At 41.4% G+C, this 23,710-nt stretch overlaps 1 protein-coding gene across 16 annotated transcripts in view; it reads right to left on the bottom strand.

Annotated features, from left to right (window-relative positions):
* The window catches only part of TNRC6B (trinucleotide repeat containing adaptor 6B), a 251,404-nt gene that overhangs the window by 3,914 nt on the left and 223,780 nt on the right, over positions 1-23,710 (bottom strand). For all 16 annotated transcript variants that reach the window (XM_033404923.2, XM_033404928.2, XM_049693900.1 and 13 more), the window contains 9 exons: positions 18,845-18,976; positions 18,481-18,576; positions 18,139-18,319; positions 10,239-10,376; positions 7,744-7,920; positions 6,326-6,472; positions 5,980-6,075; positions 2,968-3,192; positions 2,463-2,533 (listed from right to left, as the gene is read on the bottom strand). In XM_033404923.2, coding sequence (XP_033260814.1) covers positions 2,463-2,533; positions 2,968-3,192; positions 5,980-6,075; positions 6,326-6,472; positions 7,744-7,920; positions 10,239-10,376; positions 18,139-18,319; positions 18,481-18,576; positions 18,845-18,976 — 1,263 coding nt within the window. The remainder of the gene's footprint in view (positions 1-2,462; positions 2,534-2,967; positions 3,193-5,979; positions 6,076-6,325; positions 6,473-7,743; positions 7,921-10,238; positions 10,377-18,138; positions 18,320-18,480; positions 18,577-18,844; positions 18,977-23,710) is intronic.

The raw sequence follows: 23,710 nt of genomic DNA, 5'->3' as shown, positions 1-23,710 counted from the left end.
CCTCACCTATGACTTAGAGAACAAATCTCTTTACTCACTCTGATTTAGTTGTATCAAGATCTTTACTAGGTTTATTGAAGCTGCTCAGTGCAACATTTCAGTTCATTTTTTGGGAAGGGAAACAGATTACTACTGGAATAGCCTTAAAAAGTTGTGCTACTGGCGGCAGCAGTGGAAACATTCTGTGGTTTTACCATGGAAACCCTACAGGATGAAAACCGGCAGTTTCACTGTAATTCTTTACAGAAAATGATGGGACAAAAGCTCTTGGCATTGTTTTATAAATGACAATTGACTATATAAGCATGTCAGTATATACCACAAGTGACTTTTCTGGGATAGACGCCCTATAAATAAATTGTAGGTGATGACAAGTAAATTTATCCAGGTCCCCCAAAATGTGGCCTTATAACCTCCTTTTAAGCTATGACTCAGATTAGTGAGATGTCTGCTATTAGGTCGTTTTGATTTTTAAAATGAATCAATTCTTTCTAACACAAACACAGCCAATCCCTATATTCATTTAAAAAAAAAATAAATTTATTTATTTATGGCTGTGTTGGGTCTTCGTTGCTGCATGCGGGCTTTCTCTAGTTGAGGCGAGCGGGGGCTACTCTTTGTTGTGGTACGTGGGCTTCTCATTGTGGTGGCTTCTCTTGTTGCGGAGCACGGGCTCTAGGCGTGCGGGCTTCCGTATGTGTGGCACGTGGGCTCAGTAGTTGTGGCTCGTGGGCTCTAGAGCACAGGCGCCGTAGTTGTGGCGCATGGGCTTAGTTGCTCCGTGGCATGTGGGATCTTCCCGGACCAGGGATCGAACCCATGTTCCCTGCATTGGCAGGCGGATTCTTAACCACTGCACCACCAGGGAAGCCCGCCTATATTCATTTATATACATATACAAATGAAATCACTATTTTTAAATTTTATTTATTTTTAAATTGAAAAAATTTAATTGAGGTATAGTTGATTTACAAAATTACATTAGTTTCAAGTGTATAACATTTTTATAGATTATACTCCACTTATAGTTATAAAACATTGGCTATATTCCCTGTGTTGTACAATATAGCCTTGTAGCTTATTTATCTTATCCATAGTAGTTTGTACCTTTACTATTTTTCATACGATAATACAGGCTCCTTTTAACACTGCTTCTCTCATCCTAACCATATTACACCCACCGCACTGTGACAACTTAGAAATAATGAGGCATGTTTTGAGGATGGTTATTTAAAATGTCCATACGTCAGTCAACTCTTTGCTAAATAAATAACCCAGGGCTTTCAGCTGAGTTGATTAGATATGGAGATTAAGAGCCGTTCCAGTTCCAGATAGTTCCTCACGTTAACTGTATTTAGAAAGCTGTCCATCTCAACATGAACCTTGAAATACGAGCCCCAGATTTACTCCCCACAAATGGGTTCACTGGGCAAATAAATTTAGGAGAATCTGTATTTCCCCACAGAGGATCATAACACATGTTAAAGCACAGTAAAGGGTCTAAGAAGCCTCATAATGAAGGCACCTGCTTCATTTTGTTTAATCAAGTATGTATTACAAACATATTAGGCCAGAGACCTATTAATATCCCATGGGAACACTCTGGAAAATGCTGGCTTAGTAAAGTGTGCATGACTCCACTTATGAATTAAATGTCAGACAATTTAATCTCTGTGTCAAAGGGAGGGAGGTATAATTGATTCCTTTTTAACAAGGTGTTGTAAAGGTTGTGCTGTCAAGTCCACATGAAGGCCCTGGGCTCAGTTTCCACGGGTCCATTTAACCTCATTTGACTGCTCCATGTTTGCTGCTGCAAATATGTCAGTTATCAGGCAACTCAAGCAGAAGGGAGGGAGGTTTGGTGTAAATGAAACCCCACCACTGTAACAACAACCCAGAGAGCACGTTCTGATGAGAGCAAATCAGTAATGCCATCTACAGAGAAGAAGAGAACAGACAGGAAATGAAAATTCAGAAATTCACACATACGGCATTTAAGCCACGAAATCCACACATTCCTTCTACTGCAGAGATGGATGGTTAATGGTGTATGAATGAAGCATAAAAATGGTTACCAGTGAGCCACAAGTCTCGTTGAATGAGTAACACAAAAACAGGTAACTTTTTTGCTTGGTTCCAGATTCTGACAGGCAGATCCACACAGCAAGTTATCTCTGCTAAACAGAATTCACCAGATAACACCACCCCATGCTCCCTATTTATAAACTACACGTGTTAACATCACCATGAAGGCAGGCATGAAGCTGAGTGTCCAGCATCCCCCCAGCTTCAGAAGTAGGCTTCGGGCCTTAGCTGGGGAGACTCACCCCTGCAGGCGGGACCTCTCTGTGGTGACCAGGAAATAAACGAGCTCTCCTCTCTGCTAGCCCCACAAACCTCGGACTTTCCCTCTCTTAATACAATCAAGTCCCATCCAGAAAATCCCAAGAAAGCGTGGTTACCTGTGGAGTGAGATTGTGAAGAACCAGCCAGTAACTAGGACGAACTGAACCACCATCACTCCAGGTGGAGGCTGGAAGCAACCAGAAAAAAAGATCAGGAAGAACGATCAAAAAATTAAGATAGCCACGCGTGAGACACATTTTCAAACAGCCCACATGGTTCCTCTCTCCTCTTATAAACCATCTTCTTCTGCCTCACTCTGACCTCCTTCATCCTGTCACTGAATAGCCAGTTCTCTTCTCCTAGACCTTGATCCTATGCGCTCTTGCGCCTTATTCGCAAGACAACGTTGTCCTCCCAGGGTTCTCATCTTTACTCTGTCAGTACCTCGGGAGTTCTTGGGTCCCTCTGCCTTATGCTGACTTCAATTCTCCACTCAAGAGATACTTTTTCCTCTACCCGACAACCGTGATTTCCTCTGAGTTCATCGTGTCTTCAACATTTGTGTGAACATAAGCCCCTCGGGTTGGAACAATGATGCTCCTTTAGGCAGATCCTTCTCACCAGAGGCAAGCCGTGAGTCCTGTGTCCCCCACCCCCTGACTGAGCGGGGTGCTGTGCTGCTCCAGGGAGATGACGGTTTGGGGTTGGTCAGACCGGGAGGCGGGCGGGGCAGCGGTGTAGTGTTCCTTGAGGAAATATGGTTTTTCCACATCTTGTTGGAGAGATGAGTGGGGTTGTGTCCTATGGGATCTGGGGACCATGTCGATTTGTAATCAGGGAACTTTGCTATAAGAAGAGAAAATTAAGGAGGAAATTAGGTTAGACAGGTCACTTTTGTTAACAAATACACATACACACGCACACACGAATACATACGTGCTTAAATTCTAAAAATATTAAGGGCACAATTTAAGAGGCGCAAAATAATTTTGTTCTCTGAGCTTATCAAATATAAATTTTCAATGACTCTTACTCTGAATTGACAAATTAACACATGAGCTAAAGAGTTAATAAGATAACTAATTCTCTACTGCTTTCTTAGCTAAACACAACCTGAAAAGGAAGATAAATTCAAGGAAAGTATTCTTAAAGTCATTAGTCTTACTTATACTTAGATATAGTAGAATGTGAACCCAGGCAGAGCTAAAGTACTTATTCTATAAATACTCACTGATTGAATGGAAAGTACATTAAAAATTAAACTTTTCTTGATCCAGAATACTAGATAACATTCAAACAGATTTTAAAAATATAATCAACAAATATTCACCAAGGGCTTACTCTGCTTTTAAGGTGCTAAATCAGTGCTATGGATAATATAAACAGTTGTTCCCAAGAACTTCAAGTTCAGACGGGAAAACAGAAAAGATGAACAACAGAACTGGTAACCCAGCAACATCATATATGTTCAATACATGGAGGAGAATGACAATGCTGGGCTGTCAGCAACGACTTTGCCAAGACAAGTCTTGAAGGACTGATATAAATGGACGGCTCAGCAAGACAGGAAAATAGAAACCGAGCTTCAACTTAAACTCTCTTTGTACCAAATATGTTTCTCCCCAGTTTTGGCCGAACAACACTTCACAGTAGCAGAGAGGTAAAGGAGGCCATAAAGGTCTGCTGGGGGCAGTTTCAGATGCTATCAGGAGTTTTTGCAGTAGATTTAGCAGGTAGTGTTTAAACTAGGGCCAAAACGTGGATGACAGCAAAGAGAATGGAAGAGAAGAAATGGATCTGAGAGAGAAGAAACCACTTGGGAGACGTCATCACTGGCTGGATCCAGCAAGTGAGGGAGACAGGAAAGAGTGAGGAAGAGGCGAGAGGGAAGACTGAGATGCTGCAACTAAGTGATGTGCAGCAGCACCACTGAGAAAGAGACTTAGTTAAGAAAGAAAGACAGGACTTCCCTGGTGGCGCAGTGGTTAAGAATCCGCCTGCCAATGCAGGGACTCGGGTTCAAGCCCTGCCCCGGGAAGATCCCACATGCCACAGAGCAGCTGAGCCTGTGTGCCACAACTACTGAGCCTGCACTCTAGAGCCCGCGAGCCACAACTACTGAGCCTGCACACCTAGAGCCCGTGCTCCACAACAAGAGAAGCCATGACAATAAGAAACCCCTGCTCACTGCAACTAGAAAGCCTGTGTGCAGCAACTAAGACCCAACACAGCCAAAAATAAATAAATAAATAAATAAATAAAAGAAAATTTGTGTGGGTGAGGGTTGGAAATGTATACATTTAGTTTTAAACAAGGGTGATGCTTGAGTCATCTCTCAGGTGACTGCTTGTAAACGAAAGATAAAATAGTTAAAACAGAGGCATGGGCAGTTACAGGAATAAAAGAGGTGAAAATGAGTTTTTATGTAAAGGTAGAAGCCCTAGGGGACTTCCCTGGCAGTCCAGTGGTTAAGACTGTGCACTTCCACTGCAGGGGGCATGGGTCAATCCCTGGTCGGGGAACTAAGATCCCACATGCCATGCAGTGTAGCCACACACACACAAAAAAAAGTTAAAAAAAAAAAGGTTGAAGTCCTATAAAAGCATAATGTAGGGTGGTGTTTAGAAACATGGAATACGGAGTTGGCTCCTTTACACACTCACTCGGACCCGAGGCAAATTCTATCAGCTGTCTGAATCTCAGTTTCTTTATCTACAAAATGGGGGTAATAGCGGGACCTCCCCCACAGACTTTGGTGAAGGTAAGATAAGAATTCACGCTGAAGGCTTAGCATGTTGCCTGGTCCTGAGAGGTTACTGTTGCACTGCTGATATGACAGAGGTGGAAAGAAAAAGAAGACAATCTGTAAGTACATTAACCTGCAGAGCCTTAGTAGGTAGCTAAGGATTTGTTTTATTTGCATTCGCCTGGATAAACGTCAGAAGCCTTAATGACTTTAATGGCTTTAAGGTCCAACTTTTGCAAGACCAAGGTGCCAATTACTAATGATTGGTCTACCAATCTATAAGGCGTTGTGCTAAGTAAGTGACTTCAAAGGCTCTGTTATAACCATTAAGTTTTCCATTCCCTATTGTCTTACACACACACACACACACACACACACACACACACACACACACACACACACACACACGGAACTCAACAAGTGTTGTTGGTAGAATTAACCAAGGTCCTCTTTTTTTCCCCTTGGCCATCTGCCCTTAGCCTTTGTCTGTAAGTGGCAGAATTTTTGGAGAAAAGCAAGCTCTAATTGGCTGCCTTAGGAATAACAACCTGGACTTAACTGGTTCTTCCCACGGCCCCTGATTTTCTTGGCAGACTGGTTAAAAGAAAAGCACTTGTGTCATCAGGATATAACCTCTGCCCTCTCAACACCCATAGCTCCCTGTAATTATGTCACCATCTGTCTTGGTCCTAAAGCTGTATTTGTCTCACCCTGCCTCTGTTGAGACTGACTGCAAGTTCCCCAAGGACGTGGCCAATAAGAGGTGTGTCTCCATCCACGATGACCTAAGCTATTTATTCCTTAAGAAATAAACGCCAATTTCCTTTGCAGAAGGCAGCCAGACAGGAAAGCGCTAGCGAAGGGGCAGAAATGGGTCACACGCGTACCTGAAGTGCTATGAACGTTGCTGAAGGAGTTGTCAGAGGCACTGTAGGGCCAGGCACCAGGTGAAGGCAGCGAGGTGTTGAGGGAAGAATTAGACCCTTTGGATGACGAATGAAGAACGAAATGAAAACAGTGCAGATAAATGTCAGCATAACTAGTGAAATCTTGAAGTATTTTATTTAACCTTAAATAAGAGGAAGGACAAACTATATCTAAAAACTAAATGTGAAAAGCTACGTATTCCTATGTTTTCTGGTGAGATACCAGCAAGTACAAATGAAGCCACAGCCTGCCAAACATGAAAATACTGGGTGCTGAATAAACACGAGGGGTGTTTCACTTATTTACCTGTGGTGTTATCCCGCAGAAGTTGGTGGTCAGTATCTACAATGGGAGATGTGGCTGTACCCCCCAGCACACTTCCTGGGGTGACATAGGGGTCAGATTCAGGGTCAATGTTTTGGATACCTTTCCATGGCACTCCTGGTTGGAATTCTGAGGTAAGGAGAACAAATATTGGATAGAGGTAGGAAGTTGTTCAAAACGTGGTAAAGTTATTTTTTGATACAAGAAATAGATCTGTGAAGTCTAAATTCTGAATCTATTTTAGCTCAGATTTTCATCATTAAAAAAAAAAAAAAAGTTGGCCTGACATATACTTTGCCAGCAGCACTCCTGTGCTATCACGACATGCCGACCTTCTTTCTCTGCTTGGGAACTTGATGCCACAGACCTTCAAGGTCTGGCCCCAGGCCCTGCTCCCAGGGAAATTCAGGCCTGAGGGCAGGGAGGCAGGATACAGTAGTGTGGTCTCATGACAACTGTGGGGCATCTAGGACAAAAACTGGGAGAAAATCTGAGTTGGAGAAGAGATATTTCTCCCACTTATCTCACTGGAAATTGGCTCAGATGCACAAAAGAAAACACATCTGACCACTACTGAGGGGAATGTCCAGGGACAACCACAGGAATAATTTGGCTTATCATGAGAAAGCCTAGAAAATATTTAAGTGTTTACAATTTTTTATTGGTTAATTTAAATCATATTTAAAGCTATATTAAACTTTTACTTTCCTAATCATGATGAGGAAGAACAGTATGTAGTACATATGAATATGCATTATACTAGAAACTATACATATTCATAGCTCAAATATACCCGTATAGAAAGAGGTTTAGAAGGACATATACCAAACTTGTTTTTAATTTTGCTTTAATAAATTAAAAGTTTTTTCTACAATGAAAATAGATTACTTGTATCAGAATAAAAAGAGAAAACAAATAGCAAACAGTCTCACTGCACTCACTACTGCATACCTAGAACCTGATAATAAATACTTGCTCAGTGAATAAACTAATCAATTCACTGGACATTTCAGAAGAACCCACGTTTCAAGGCATCCTTTGCATGGATGAATGCCAAGTCCCGGCTCCAAGGTCACCTTATTTTACTCCCAGGCTGCACTCCACGGACCTCCTCTGGCCTATCTGTGCCTGTGCAGTATTTACCACACAGTAACTTGCCTTGTAGGTGATCAGTGCTCACACCTATGTTCTTGACTGAACTCTACAGAGCAGAGACCCCCTCTAATGAAAATTTGCTATCTTCCCATAGCAAATTCTTCCCTGCTTTTATCAGACAATAATTACTGAATGAAAAAAATCAAAGTGAATGCCTGTGAGTGTCAGAAGCAATCTGTTCAGAACCTGAAATTAACAATGATAAAAAAAATGATATCCCAGAAAAAACATTTCCTGTACGATACCTGGAGGCCAGCTGGCATTGCTGGATTTACTTCCGATTTTATTTGTTGGTGGAGATTTGGCAGGTAACCAGCTATCACCAGCAGGACCCGTATGGCCACCCAGTGTGTCACCCGGGATGATATCAAACTGGTTGTACGGTGACCCTCCTCGGGTCTTACCAGGGGCCACTATAGCGCCTGAGAAAAGAGAAAGGTAACTAATTCACACCAGAAAGGACTCTTATGAACAGAACTTGTTGCGCTTTCATTTAGAGGAACTCAAACACAGTATGCAGTAAAAAGAGTCCTGGAATTAGAGGTCATGCTTGAAAGCCACTGCATAATTAGGAAGCAGGAGGACCATGACAACTCATCTCACCTTTCTAGCCTCTCAGTCTGCACTTATGCACACAGCACTGTTCTCATTCCTGAACGTCCCTTTCAATTTTAAAATTCCATGGTCTTATGAAGTTAACAAAACTTTCATCAACTACGAATCATACCATCATCCCCCCAGTTTTTACACTAATGACCTAGGAATGAGGAATAGGAAAAATACTCAACAATTTGCGGCACATAGAAGGGTTTTTAATTACATTTCTACTGACACCAACCCACCCAAGTCTTTAAGTGCTGATCAGGCCTAGTTTAGCTGGAAGAAGCAGAGAAAACAGAGGGAGTTTGCTGGAGAGAAAGGCATCTGCAATTGCTTTAAATTCCAAAGCAATGAGACAGCATTCCCGCCGAGGGTCTCTGCCAGCACAGGGCCAGCAGTGAACTCTGCAGCTCTGAGATCCACGGCTCCACACATGAAGAACAGCAAATCCTTTGTAAAACTGCTGTCCCAAGAGCATTTCAGTTTTGTTGGTGCCCCCTTCATGCATTTTATATGCTGGGAGGCAGGAAAAAAATTAAAAGCTTAATAATTCCCTTAAACTAACAAAAAATGAACTTTACTTTAAATGAAAATTTTGACCTCTGTGAGATACCATTCTACTTATCTTTCAAATGAATTTTACATGCTGTATTGTGTTACCTGATCTACTCTTAGGATGCTGTTTATGAACAGATAAAATTACTTCCAGGGTAATGTATTAAAATATTTGTGTAGGGACTTCCCTGGTGGTCCAGTGGTTAAGACTTAATGCTTCCACTGCAGGGGGCACGGGTTCAATCCCTAGTCGGGGAACTAAGATCTTGCATTCCACACGACGTGGCCAAAAATAAAAAAAAAGAAAAGAAAGTATTTGTGTAAATATCAATTAAAATAATCTGTTTGGTTTGGCCTAGCACAAGTATTATCACACTGTCTCCATGCTCAGCTAAGAGAAGTCATTTGCTTTTCTGGAGCCACTGACAGGAATTTGACTCGAGGGCACACAGTACTGAAGTAGTAGGAAATGAAAAGCTCAATTACCTTGGGGATTGCTAAGGAAATGGGAAAACATTACCTATAAGCTCTAAAAAGGCAAGCGAGTATTTTACCTGTAAGATAGCTTCTCATATGCCACTGTGCATTTACAATCATACACCTATCATGTCTTTGGGGACAAGGGGACTTAATGAATCATCAGCCTAAGGAAGCAGCCTAAGTGTCCAAAGCTATAGATGCTGAGCTTAGATTATTCAGTCCAGAAACAGATTTGATAATTTCAATACATCACTCTTGATTTTTTAGCATGAAATCAAATGATAATGCTTAGGGACAGCAGGCAGAGAACTTCACCAGCCTCCTGGATGGGCACATGAAAGACGGGTTTATAAAGGAACCCTGAAAGGCTCCAGACTGATGGGGCTGAGGCTGCCAGGAAGCCCCTGCAGGAGCCAGTCCAAAACCTATTTACACTTGGTTCTCATGGATACAGCTGAATCCAAGTAAATTACTGTCAAATGAAACAAACATTGAAACAAAGGCTGAAGGAAGGTCCTAAGACCTTTCATCTATTTCAAAGGGAAATGGAGATGCTCTTACAGAGAATTACAGAGATGGAAGAGCTGACCCACATTCAAAACCAAAGCCTACAATGCCCTCAACTGCTGTCTTGCAGACACTGTCATTCATGAAGAACAAGAAAGCTTTGTGTAAAGTTCAAACCTCATGTATTGATCTATTAGTCATCTTTTGGAGATCAAAGAGCTCAAACAATCATCATGATATATATTTGTTGTGATCTCTCTCTTGTAGCTCCAAAAACTGATTCTGTTCTCTCAGCCAATTTATTAGGGTTTTAACAAAGGGAGCTCAAGTTCACTGCTACTGCCCTCAATCCAATTGCAGGTGGGAAATTTTGCTGCCCTTAAGTGGAACTAGCACCTTCAAGTTTCTTATAATTTGAAATACACACAACCCCAATCTTCCTCTCCTAGGTGATCACAGGACTGGGGGGGAAAATCAAGAGACTCATTAGGAAAAAGCTAAAAAAGATCTGTGCTTCAAAGGAAGTTTCTAGGCCACTTCATCAAGGCTTGCTGAGAGTCAGAACAGCTCCAAGTCATGAAGCTTTGTTTGCTCTTACCATTTTTGTGCATATTGGCTTCCTGTGTGGCTACAGAGGGCAGTCCCTCCATCATGGAGGTCCACTGTTTAAAGCGAGACTCTGTTCCAGCCTCCTTCCCACCAACCATGCCGTAGTCCATGCCGCCAGAGCTGAAGCCTAAAATGGAGAACCACATTTTACGTCTTTTTATAAGTTTCTAGTATCAGTAACCAAGAGTTCTGAGGCAGAACCCATGAATAGCTTCATTTTTCACTTAAAGACCAATTCACATGAAGTTTTCTTCACTCAGAAACAGATATTTTGATTCAAAATGCTGATCCTGGCTCCTGCTTGCTAAAAAAGTGACGACTCTGTTCAGGTATGAAAACATGTATGACTGCCATCTCATTAAGACCATCTCAGTGCATGTGTGCATTCACTTATCCATCTGCATCAAACAGAACGTGGGGCCAGCAATTCTCCAACTGAGATGGAGACGTCTACACATCAAACCAACATGGTGGGCGCTTCCCTTGCAGCGCCGTGGTTAACAATCCGTCTGTCAATGCAGGGGACACAGGTTCGAGCTCTGGTCCAGGAAGATCCCACATGCCGTGGAGCAACTAAGCCTGTGTGCCACAACTACTGAGCCTGCATGCCGCAGAGTGGCTGGTCCCGTGAGCCATGGCCGCTGAGCCTGCGCGTCTGGAGCCTGTGCTCTCTGGACACAGGAGAGGCCACAGCAGTGAGAGGCCCTCGTACCGCAAAAAACAAAACAAAACGAAACAAAACAAGAATCTGTCTGCCAATGCAAGAGACACAGGTTCGAGCGCTGGCCTGGGAAGATTCCACATGCCGCAGAGCAACTAAGCCCGTGCACCAGAACTACTGAAGCCTGTGCGCCTAGAGCCCACGCTCCACAATAAGAGAAGCCACCGCAACGAGAAGCCCATGCACTGCAACAAAGACCCAACGCAGCCAAAATAAATAAATAAATAAATGAATAAATTTAAAAACAAAACAAAACAAAACCCCAACCTGGTGTAACAGCAGCTATTAAGTTGTGGCAGGGTCTCTGGCGGAGGAAAGGCTTTGCAGAGGGACACTGATCCTGGACCTAGGCGAGGTAGGCGAGTAAGTCAAGGAAACCAAGTACAAAGCTCTGACTGGTGACTATCAGGCGTGTGTAGGGAATGATGACAAGCCCAATGTGACTCCAATGCTTGGCTGCCTATGGATGCAGTGAGATAGGGAGCGATGAAGTGGCGTGGCGTGTAGGGTCTTCATGTATCAGGCTGAGGAGTCTAGACCTTTTTTTCCCCTCTAAGACAGGAGATGAAATTCTTCAGCAAGTGAGGAGAGATAACTAGACCTGTATTTTACAAAGAGACCTGACAGTGTGAGAATGGGGTAGATAGAATCTGGGAGATCAATCTGAAAAAGTTTTTATATAATGACAAAGACCCCATAGCTTGACTAGGCAATTGGCGAGAGATTCCGTTTACTTCGCCGTGTGCTGCCAGGTGTCAGGCTTTTAGCAAGGGTTTTGGCAGGTAACATTATCCCACTGCACAGGGCCGGACAGGTGAAAGCCAGACAGGACAGGCTTGTTGATGTAGCCTCACAGGGCCCACCATCCATTCTGGGTCAGAATGTATTTAATACTTTTCCAACTGATGCTCAAAAAAAGTAAAGGACTAAAATCAACCACTGAAACAGGGGGAAGGGAAGAATAATGAGTAAAAAACAGAAAAAGGAGAATGAGCCACAGATAGGGTGGCAACAACAGGCAAGCATGGACACCCAAGGAGGTCAGCAGGGTTCCCACCACGCCTCAGCTCAGGTGGCCTGCGGGGTCTATTCTTCCCCTAGTGGACGTGCAGCTCCAGCCAGGCCAGACTCCACGCTGTATCCACTTTACTCTCCTACCATCTGGTGTTGTCTTATTGGCCCTCAAGTTCCATCTATCCAAATCCCATTGGGGGCCCAGGTCACATTTTTCTCCCCTGTGCTTCTCTTGTCAGGGATAGTTTTATAAATGCACAATAAATCAAATCAGTTCTAACACCTTTCTTGACCTGTTTAAAATGTTGCTATTAATATACAGAACACTGTCCTTTCACACAGTTTGTAACTGACTTTACTAGTCCAAGTGGTTGCTTGGAGGGTGTGGGTGGGGAGCACAAGTCCTTGGAAGGAGCTGGAAATATTTCAGATTGAACCCTTCTTTTTATTTTATTTATTATTATTTTTAAATTAATTAATTTATTTTTTGGCTATGTTGGGTCTTTGTTGCTGCACGCAGGTCTTCTCTAGTTGCGGTGGGCAATGGCTACTCTTTGCTGCGGTGCGCGGGCTTCTCATTGCGGTGGTTTCTCTTGTCGCGGAGCACGGGCTCTAGGCGCGCGGGCTTCAGCAGTTGTGGCTCGTGGGCTTCAGTAGTTGTGGCTCGTGGGCTCCAGAGCGCAGGCTCAGTAGTTGTGGCGCATGGGCTTAGTTGCTCCGCGGCATGTGGGATCTTCCCGGACCAGGGCTTGAACCCGTGTCCCCTGCATTGGCAGGCAAATTCTTAATCACTGCGCCACCAGGGAAGTCCCCGAACCCTCCTTTGTAAAAAAGAAGAGTTTAAGATATTTTCCCTTTTGTCCTATGTGGCTAAAATGAAATGAGACTGGAGGACAGGGAGGTTGAAAGGAACAAGGGCCTTCTCTGATACAGCTTTAGTGGCCTACGTGGGTTTACTCCTTGGGTAAATTACACCTCTACCTTTGACTTAGAAAACCGGCCCAAAGTGCCTGGATTCCAGGCCATCTGAAAGCTCGGTTCTAATCATTGAGAAAGAGCTTTTGAAAATAACCTGGGATTCTGGTGAAGATTAAAAAGAAGAATGTAAGGATTAGTAAGGTAAGAAACCATTCCTTTATATATTAATTTTCTTTAAAGTTGCTCTAAAATTTAAAACTCACAATGAATTAAAGTTATTTAATTTCAGCTGCTTAGAGTTCTTCTGTGACACATAAAATATTAAAAATTAGTAAGAGTTATAAATCTTAGGAGAGAAAAGAGTTTGAGCAGTTCCCCCTGAACCTTAGGTAAAGTGGGCATCTTTCTCATTAGAAACTTGTGGATTAAATGCCAACACGATATGGCAGCACCGTTAACTAAGCAATAAAGTGTAGTAAGGAAAAAAAACTGAAGAGGGCAAAAAAACAAAAAACCCAAAAACACACAGGAGATAAGTGCCTTGAAAGGTCCAATCTACAAACCCAAAACTATGAGAGGAAAATCAGTGCAAGGTTGTATGTAACTGTATCTTTCTTCGATGTCACATAGTGACTGGCCTGACGTTAGAATAGAATGTGCTCAACAAATCTGGATGAAAGGAATTCTGTGCTCTAGAGGCTGCATTAACAGAAGGCAGAGGGCACTCCACTCGTGACCTCTGGGGCTGCTCATGAGCTATCACACCTCCAAACCCAGGAAAACACTGACTTGACTGTCCTTGCTATTTCATCACACCAAACTTCCTCAGTCCATCAAGTAGCCTCCAGTAATTCTCCAGTTCCCCGACAGAAATTCTAATCAAACAAGTCATTTAGTTCAGTCCAATGAATATTTATGGAGAGCCTAATTTGTGCCAGGCTCTGTGTTAGGAGCTAAGGTACAATCAGAGATAAGACATGCCCCTTGCCTTTCCAGGGCCTCATTTCACCAGTACATTCCTTTTACCTCCCTTATCATTCTTACAAATACAAGCTCTTGACTACCTTATCTGTCCTTGCCAGAATTACTTTCTTTGCCACACACTCTAATTCGTTGTCTATTCATCACTACCACTTGTCTCAGGGCTTACCTCCTTAAGGACACTCTCTCAAATTAACTTGTCCTTAATTGATCACTCCTTCACTCTCTTTGCCGTAGTTCTATATTTTCCACTATTACTTTGGTTGCAGATTAAAAAACAAGTTCCTGGGGTTTTATAATAATTATAAATGGATAAAGAAGATGTGGCACATATATAAAATGGAATATTACTCACCCATAAAAAGAAACGAAACTGAGTTATTTGTAGTGAGGTGGAGGGACCTAGAGTCTGTCATACAGAGTGAAGTAACTCAGAAAGAGAAAAACAAATACCGTATGCTAACACATATATATGGAATCTTAAAAAAAAAAAAAAGTTTCTGATGAACCTAGGGGCAGGACAGGAATAAAGACGCAGACGTAGAGAATGGACTTGAGGACACGGGGAGGGGGAAGGGTAAGCTGGGACAAAGTGAGAGAGTGGCATGGACACATATACACTACCAAGTGTAAAATAGCTAGCTAGTGGGAAGCGGCCGCATAGCACAGGGAGATCAGCTCAGTGCTTTGTAACCCTCTAGAGGGGTGGGATAGGGAGGAGATATGGGGATATATGTGTATGTATAGCTGATTCACTTTGTTATAAAGCAGAAACTAACACACCATTGTAAAGCAATTACATGCCAATAAAGATGTTAAAAAATAATAATTATAATAAAGAATAAATTATAAAAGAAACAAATCATCCACAGTTGCCCCTTTAATACAACTGTTCTAATCCATGTCCACATGCACATGTGATATTGACACACCATAATACCAGGAAAGATACAGTTATTCTTCTGCTATTTTAATAATCTCTACTATTCATAACTCTACTTTTCACTGGATATACCATACACAGAAATATTACATATTTTGATAAATTTTAAACATAAAATTTTATTTGACATGCCCTTCCTGATGAGTGACTTTGCTTCTCCATTAGTTCAGATATTTGTGAGTGACTATGACTTAATACTAGAATGAGATTTAGTTCACACTATTCCTATTTAAAAAATTTTTGTAGTCTTGATAAAGCACTAAGATATCTTACACAAATAAGGCGATGGGAAAAGGAGGAGTCTTGTAATTACATCAGTTATTTTACATTCCTTTTTAGGTATATTTCCTCCCCCCCACCTGCTCAATAAAACAAATACTAAAACTACTTTTAGTATTTAGTATATATTTAGTATAAATACTAATTTTTAGACAGGTCATTATCACATGACAATTCAATTAGGTATATTTTCCATTTTGCTAAAAGCAGAAAATTAGAAACCATCTACTTTACAAAAACAATCAGCTAGGGGGATTTCCCTGGTGGTCCAGTGGTAAAGAATCCACCTTCCAATGCAGGGGATGCGGATTTGATCCCTGGTTAGGGAACTAAGATCCCACATGCCGCGGGGCAACTAAGCCTGCGTGCCACAACTACTGAGCTCGTGCACCTCAACTAGAGAGCCTGCGTGCTGCAAACTACAGAGCTCACGAGCCCTGGAGCCCATGCGCCACAACTAGAGAAGAGAAAACCCTCATGCCACAACTAGAGAGAAGCCTCCACGCTGCAACTAGAGGGAAGCCCGTGCTCCACAATGAACACCCAAAGCAGACAAAAAAATAAATATTAAAAAAAAACAGAAACAAAAATAGCTAAGGGTAACCCGTTAAGCAGTCATGAAAGTCATTCAACTTTTTAATTCTGAGAAAATATACCAGTAGAGGCTTTATCAATATTTATTAAGAAACTTAATTATTCTTGCTAGTCTTTAACCTACAGGTATTTTTTTTTTTAGTTTGCTATACTCAGCACCATTTATACTCATGTATATTCATTCATTTTATTACAGCTTTGCCATATAATCTTTTTTGAAAAAATTTTAACCTGTGTAAATGCTTTAACTATATTTTCATCAAAATCTTACAGCTATAGATTCAATTTATTCAAAATAGCCAAATCAGACTTGTTTTCAGTCCCAATTTTTCAATTCCAAGAAATGTGGTAATATGAATTAAGGAGAATTGTAACTGTGAAATAAACTGCAAAATGCATCTTGTAAGGCAGATTATAAGTGGTCAGATCACAATTAATATAAAGACCTAATAAAATTAATTTATCCATTGTTTAATAAGTGAGCAGATATAAATAAGTCAATATGTTCTTCCTCCTTACTTAATTTGGATTATAATGCAGAACTAACTTTTTAAGTTACTTATGAAACAGGAATATGATTTTAAAAAAAAACAACCCATGAAATTTCTTCAGTAAATGTACATATGTATATATACTGAACTCTGATCCTTTAGTCATTAGGAATAGTTAAGTATAATAATCACAAACAACACGATTAATCTAATAAGACATCATGATAAAATTTTTCTATATATTTAATAAATAAGAGAGGTATACACTGCTAAAAATTAACAGATTTGTAGCCAACACATAATTTTACTTTTTAATAGGGGGCAGCAGATAGTAAAGATGTTATAAAGACTGTCATTGAAATAAATACATCATGATTTTAGGTTTTTAACAACTAATTGACCAGTGCATACCCAGTCTAAAGGAAATCACATAAAAGTTTATCCACAGGCTTTACCTGGTTCGCTGTGAAAACGTCTGTTTCAAAGAGTCAGTCTCACTAAACTATACTGCTCAAGCTGCTCAAAGGTGCTTTTCTTTTCAACTAAGACATACCCTCAGGACGAGTACTGAGAAGGCCTGAAAAGAACTGTGTTCTTAAAACAAGTGGAAAAGCCACTTGTGGCCTCCAGATGCTCTCTTTGCTTTATACGACTGGATTCCTTTTCAAGAACTACGCACCCTTTGACTAAAGTGGATATAAAAGAAGCACAGTTGCCCCACTTCACTATCATGTACAGTGTCTAAATTCAGAACAACTGAACACACACCAACACACCCAGGCTCTTATGTCAAGCTTCATCTGTAACAGAAGACACGATTCAGAAGGTGAAGACTGGAAACCCAGGGGTAATGGCACCATCATTGGTCATCAAGGGAGGCTTCCTCCTTGCCTGGAACCTCAGAGAAGCATGCTCTAATAGGATATGGGATGGTGGAGAATCTGCCCTTCTTTTATGTCATATGGAAGAAAGTTTATTTTGAATTTAAAAGTCAGTTCTCAGGCAATCATTTTTAAGTACAGTTGGTAGAACCTGAGGATCTGTAAATTAATTCCCTTACAACTATCCAGGATCAAGGAGTCCTTGAACTCTCTGCTCTTCTCTGGATGTGGCCTCCCCAGGGGGCAGTGGGCACCTCACAGAGCACAGAGAGCAGGGCCATTTGTCCAGGGTCACTTTGTCACCTGGGAGTATGGATTTCAAGTCTCCCCAAACTCTTGTTTTTGAGTTTGCAGAGAACAGTATGGTCTTTACTGAAAGAAAATCTAAATGTTGTCAGTCTGAGAAGAAAAACGCTGTGGGGTGTGGTACCTTTTAAATTTTATTTTTAAATCACTGCTGCCTCACTGATTGGACTCTGCTTACAACATGTTCCCCAGTTCTGAAAGAGCTACGATTTGCCTGCCAACAAATTCTTGATGAATGTCAAAGGTATAACTTTACTTGTGCTAATTCTATTTAAATCAGATGAGATACTAATATCAGAAGAATTTTATCAGTTTGCCTTATAATTTTAATATCAGTTCCCCATTTTTTCAAGAGAAGGTAATTTTATCTGGAGAGCTAAACGCCTCAACTTGTACATAATTTATTAGATTATAACCTCAGACGTGTGTAGCAGTCACAGCAGGTACAAACATTTAACTAGCTTGAAAAAATTCCTGGTGGTAGGAGAGCTGATTGCCACTCACAAGTAATAAAAGATTGCTTTGGACCCAGAGAAGGTGGAGGCCTGTCTCTGTTATTTACTGTGTGGTGAGCTTCAGGAAACCACTGAGACTCTAGGATATCAATAACTCAGATATCTCACCTGAAAGAGAGGGATACAAATATTCACCTACCCTGCACAACTGTTGTGAAAACAGCGTAATGTAGGTCCAACCCCCAGGCTGAGAACATGACTGGCAGGTATTTTTCAACAGGCAGTTTTCATTACTTCACAGCTTACCAGAACCATATCCAGGTATTGGCCCTTTGGTTTGAAGGTCTGGGAGCCCCACATTTAGAGCGTTGGGGACCATGTTGTCCAGATGCGGCTTGGGCCCAACGGGATGAGACGGCGAATGTTTCATGCTGGGCTGCCTCTGCTGCTGCTGCTGCTGCTGCAGGGCGCTCACCATTCGAGCCAGCTGGAGGCGAGCAGGCGCAAGGGAAAACGGACACGTGAGAAGCCAACACCCTGAACCTCACGGGGAAAGGCGGCATTTGAGTCATGTTTGCCATCGAAGAGGTTAAGGAGAGACGCATTCCTCCCGTGGAGCACCAGGGGGACCCTTCCAGTGCCACGTACCTGCTGCTCCTGCTGCTGGCGCACGGCTTGAGAAAGCTTCCTCTGGTTCTGTAACAACTGCTGCTGTTGCTGCTGCTGCAGGAGCAGCTGACACGCCTACAAAGCAGCGGAGAAAGAGAGGACGCAAGTTTCCTTAAGACAGACTTACTGGGAAAACTGTGAATGAATTAAGTGCCCGTGAAGGAAGCACCACCGAGTTCCCAGTCTACGGGTCACATTTACCTGCAGTTGAGCTGATATATCAACCCTTAAGCACACTCAACAGTTTGCATGAAATGAAGCAAATAAAAGCTAAAGAGAAAAAAAAAAAAAGAAAAAAAAGCAAGTAACCTTTTTAGCTATAGGAGGAAAATCTGCTACTTACCAACTGAAACTGGGGAATCTGTGGAAGCTGGCTCAGCATGGCAATTTGTTGAGGAGATAACTGGGGCCCCACATTGAAAAGACCTGGATTCAGGCCACTGTTGGGAAACTGCTTGAGCATTGAGGCAGAAACCTAGCCAAAAGAAGGAACTTTCAGAATTTATCAAAATAAAATTTTTATTTTTCCGTGACATGAATCTTATTAGAGCTAAAGCAAGCACTGCCAATTTTTTCCTTGAAAAATATTTATGAAAAATATTGAACGATTGAGAGAAATACACCAAAGTGTTAACAATGGTTGTCTTTGAGTGGTGAAATTACAGGAGCTTTTTAATTCTCTTTTTAGACTTCCAAATTTTTCTACACGAAAAATTATGAATTTTACAATCTAGAAAATATCAAGAAAAAAATTAATGATAATACAACTTTTGTCTGAGAAATTATTACTGGAAATGTGCTATAAAAACATCCACGGAACCCACTGAATCAGTGAGTGCCATGGAGAACAAACTTACTCCCTCTTCCATGAGTGGTAAACAGCATTGTGGTCAGAAGCCTAGTTCTAGAGGCAGACCATGTGGACCTGCCTTTTCTAAGGTATAGGACTCAGAGCAAGTGACTTACTAAACCTTTCTAAGCCTCACTTTCCTTATCTCCAAAACGGTTGTTTGAGGATTTTACGAGTTAGTCCGTGTCAAATGCTTAGAAATGCACTCCGTACATGTTCATATTATTTCACAGGATGGTTCTTCAGATGTCCAGACAATGATTACAGCTCCCCTGCATCTCATCTCCAGGCTACATATGATCAGTTCTCTCACCTGTATCTCATTCAATTTCTCAACGCAGAGCCCAGGACAGAAAAGCCATTTCCCAACGTTGTCTAATACTGGGTAGACCTGGCCATCACTAACTATTCTTCTAAAAGCCATGCTTTTAACAGTTCCTACAATCTCAACTATCATAACTCCTAACTCACACATTAAGCCTACTGTCAATTAAAATCTACAATATTAAAATTGTAGATGGGGCATCAGATTAAAATTACATGGGGCGTTTTACTCCCCCATGTAATTTTTAAGCAGCTGGGTTTAAAAATTTTATTAATTTATGTTTTGATCCTTAGGACTTTACATTTATCTTTATATGCATGGCACATAGCAGATGGTCGATAAACACCTATTAGATGAATGAACCTCTCATATTTTAACTTAGTAACAGTCACCCCACCAAGTTATTTTCTACCTATTATTTCACTTATTCCCAGTTTGAGTTTCCCCATCTGGTGACTGACAGGAATGTTGAACTTGACAGAGCTGAAGATAAATTTAGTCACGTGCCACTAAAAACGTCCTTCCAACCTGAAACTGGTCTAAGTCCAGGAATAGTCATTCATTTCTAATCAACACAACTGTTTTAGACAGCTTGTCTAATGACTTGTCAAAATAGAGATACAACAACTTTATCGTTCCTATAATCCAAAATTTTTTTACCAATCAGTGAAGAAAACGAGTTAAGTTCAAATATGTTAGCAAACTACGATTCTCGATTCCTAGTACAGGTGCCTAGAAACCATGTTTTTGATAATCTTTTCTAGAATCTTGCTTGGAATTGGCAACAAGTTCATCAGTCTTTAAGCCACTTTCCTTGTTCTTTCAAAATTAGAAAAAAAAAAAAAATTCCCCCATTCTCCTTACTTCATTGTAGGGGAGGGGTGCTTCTTTCCCACTGCTGACCTGAGGCTCCACACAGAGGGGCATCCACCTTTATCATAACACTCTGGGCCTCTTTCCCTTACATCCTGGCAGCAAGCCCACAGGGAGGACTACCCTATTCCAGTTACTAGGGGGTAAGTTTGGAATTCAGTATTAGGAAGCTCACATTCTCCAGTATCAGCTTTCTCGGTAGTAAAGGGGACGTTTAGGCCCCTGGAAGCCTTCCTCTTTTTGTCTTAAAAATTCAGGATTTGGGCAAGAAAGAGGGGTTGTCATTATTAAACCCTCCTCCTTGAAGACCCCAAGCATTCTTCAAAGATCACAGTCAGGGCTCTGCAATTCTTTCCACAAATTCTTTCTCTGCTGTAGGATTTAATGCATCTTAAACCCTTTCGGTTGAACACCCTTATTCTTAACAGAGAAGACAAAAGCAGTAAAAATTTTCTTTCCACTTAATCAGTCAGCATTATATGAAGAGTCCAAAGCTATGATTCCTTTCCCAGTCACCACATTGCACCAAACCAAGCTCTAAGGCACTTTTTACAAGACTCAACTTATTTTGTGTTTTAATCTCCCAGCATGACTCTCACACATTCACCCTTGCTTGCATACCCTTACTTTCCATCTTTTAAAAATGACCCTATAAAACGTGACTCATCAGAAAGCTTTCATCAGAAGGCCATGGGGTCTTCCCATGTTACCTTTCTTTAGCATCACAGTCAAAGTTAAATTCTTCAGCTTCCTAATACTTTTGAGTCACCGTCTCTGCTACATTCTCAAGAATATCTGCCTATCTTTTATTTGACACTTTCTAGTCTAAAAACATCTAAGTTCAAGTTTCCTATACTTGGCTCACCAACTCATTTTCTTCCAAGATCTCAGGCACTTGCATTTAAACTATCAATTCTCTCATTTTGGAAAGTATTTTGATTTAAAGTAATAGTTTTCCCAGCTGCTTCCTCTCTACTCTCTACAAGATGCTGAGTGTTGCCAACCAATTAAAAAACTTGTTTGATGCTACTATATAAAAAACAGATAAACAACAAGGACCTACTTTATAGCATGGGGAACTATATTCAATATCTTGTAATAACCTATAATGGAAAAGAATCTGAAAAAGAACAGATATATAGATATATATAACCGAACCACTTTGCTGTACACCTGAAACTAACACAACATTGTAAATCAACTATACTTTAATTAAAAAAAAAAGATAAACTGACTTAAAAAAACGAAACAAAACAAAAACCCACCTTATTTGATTTTCTATTTTAACAGACCCCTAGCAGACAGGACCTCAAAGCAGGCACACCATTACTGTGCACTTTACTGCTGCACGAGTTTTATGGCCAGCATGAGGGACACACCTTCCACAACTCATCTCAAATAATAATTCTTCTTCATCTCTCCTTTGAGTTCACCCAAATGGTCACCAGTGTGGCTTAACTTATTGTCTCTGATATAATGGTTCTACCCTCACTGTATTAAAATGTTTTCTTTTTTTTGTTTGGTGGGGGGTGGGAGCGGTCGGGGACAGGGAAGGAGGCTACGAATGGAGATATATCCTACGCTATCACACCATATTCTAAACCAGAGTCTTAGACCATACCTCAGTGACTCATGAAATCGTATTTCTTACCTTCACAGTGTAAATCTTAAATTCATTTGGTTTAGCAACCATACCAGGTTGAACTGTGTCCCCCACCCCCCAAATTCATGCCCAACTGTGATCTCAGAAATGTGACCTTATTCAAAAGTAGGATCTTTGTAGACATAATCAAGTTTCAGATGAGGACATAATGGATTACAGTGGGCCCTAATCCAATGACTGGTGTCCTTAGATGAAGAGAAAGTCCAGAGTCACACAGGGAAGAATGCCACGTGAATGTGGAGGTGGCGATGGGAGTGACGCATTTACATGTCAAGGAACACCAAGCCCTGCCAGCAGCCCCAGAAACTAGGAGAGAGGCACGGAGCAGACGCTCCTCTGGAGCCTGCAGTAGGAACCAACCCTGATGACACCTTGCTATCAGATGTCTAGCCTCCAGAACTTGTAAGAGAATAAATGTCTGTTGTTTTAAGCTACCCAGTTTGTGGTCATTTGCTGTGGCAGTTTCTAGAAAAGAAACGAATACAATAACTCTGTTTGCAGGCCTGTGCCATTTGGTATGTTAACTACTAGCCTCATGTGGCTACTGAGCAGCTGAAACATGGCTAACCTAAGTGGAGATGTGGGTTGTTTTTTTTTTTTTGGCCGCAGCACGTGGCATGCAGGATCTTAGTTCCCCAGCCAGGGATCGAACCCATGCCCTCCTGCAGTGGAAGCGTGGAGTCCCAACCACTGGTCTGCCAGGGAAGTCCCGAGATGTGTTTTAAGTGTAAAATACACACCAGATTTCAAAGACTTGGTATTAAAAAAAGGAAAGTAAAAATTTTAATATAATTTAAAAACACGGAGTAAAGGTTGAAATGATAATAATTTAGATATATTGGTTTAAAGAATATATATTATTAAATTAACTTTACCAGTTTCTTTTTATCTTTTAAATGGGGCTACTAAAAACTTTAAATCCCATTATGTGGCTTGTGTTACATTTCTACTGGACAGTGCCGCTCCAGGCTGTCTGTACTGATCAGCGTGTTTCTGACTTCCTTTCCAAAGCTTTCATCTATGATTCATGGGAAATCTCCTTTGCTTATTTTCTTTCCCAATCTACTGGCCTCCAAAATAAAGAGCCATTGTCTGAACTGTCATTTCTCCTCCCTTCTTTCAGTTTTATTTTTTTTTTAATTTAACTTATTTATTTTTGGCTGCATTGGGTCTTCGTTGCTGTGCGTGGCTTCTCATTGCAGTGGCTTCTCTTGTTGTGGAGCACGGGCTCTAGGCGTGCGGGCTTCAGGAGTTGTGGCTCACAGGCTTCAGTAGTTGTGGCTCGTGGGCTCTAGAGCGCAGGCTCAGTAGTTGTGGCGCATGGGCTTAGTTGCTCTGTGGCATGCGGGATGTTCCCGGACCAGGGCTCGAACCCGAGTCCCCTGCATTGGCAGCGGATTCTTAATCACTGTGCCACCAGGGAAGCCCTCTTTCAGTTTTTAAAAATAAATTTATTTATTTATTTATTTTTGGCTGTGTTGGGTCTTTGTTGCTGTGC

This window comes from Orcinus orca, chromosome 11 (genome assembly GCF_937001465.1).
Source record: "Orcinus orca chromosome 11, mOrcOrc1.1, whole genome shotgun sequence".
Taxonomy (NCBI): Eukaryota; Metazoa; Chordata; class Mammalia; order Artiodactyla; family Delphinidae; genus Orcinus; species Orcinus orca.
This window is presented reverse-complemented; position numbering and strand designations above follow the sequence as displayed.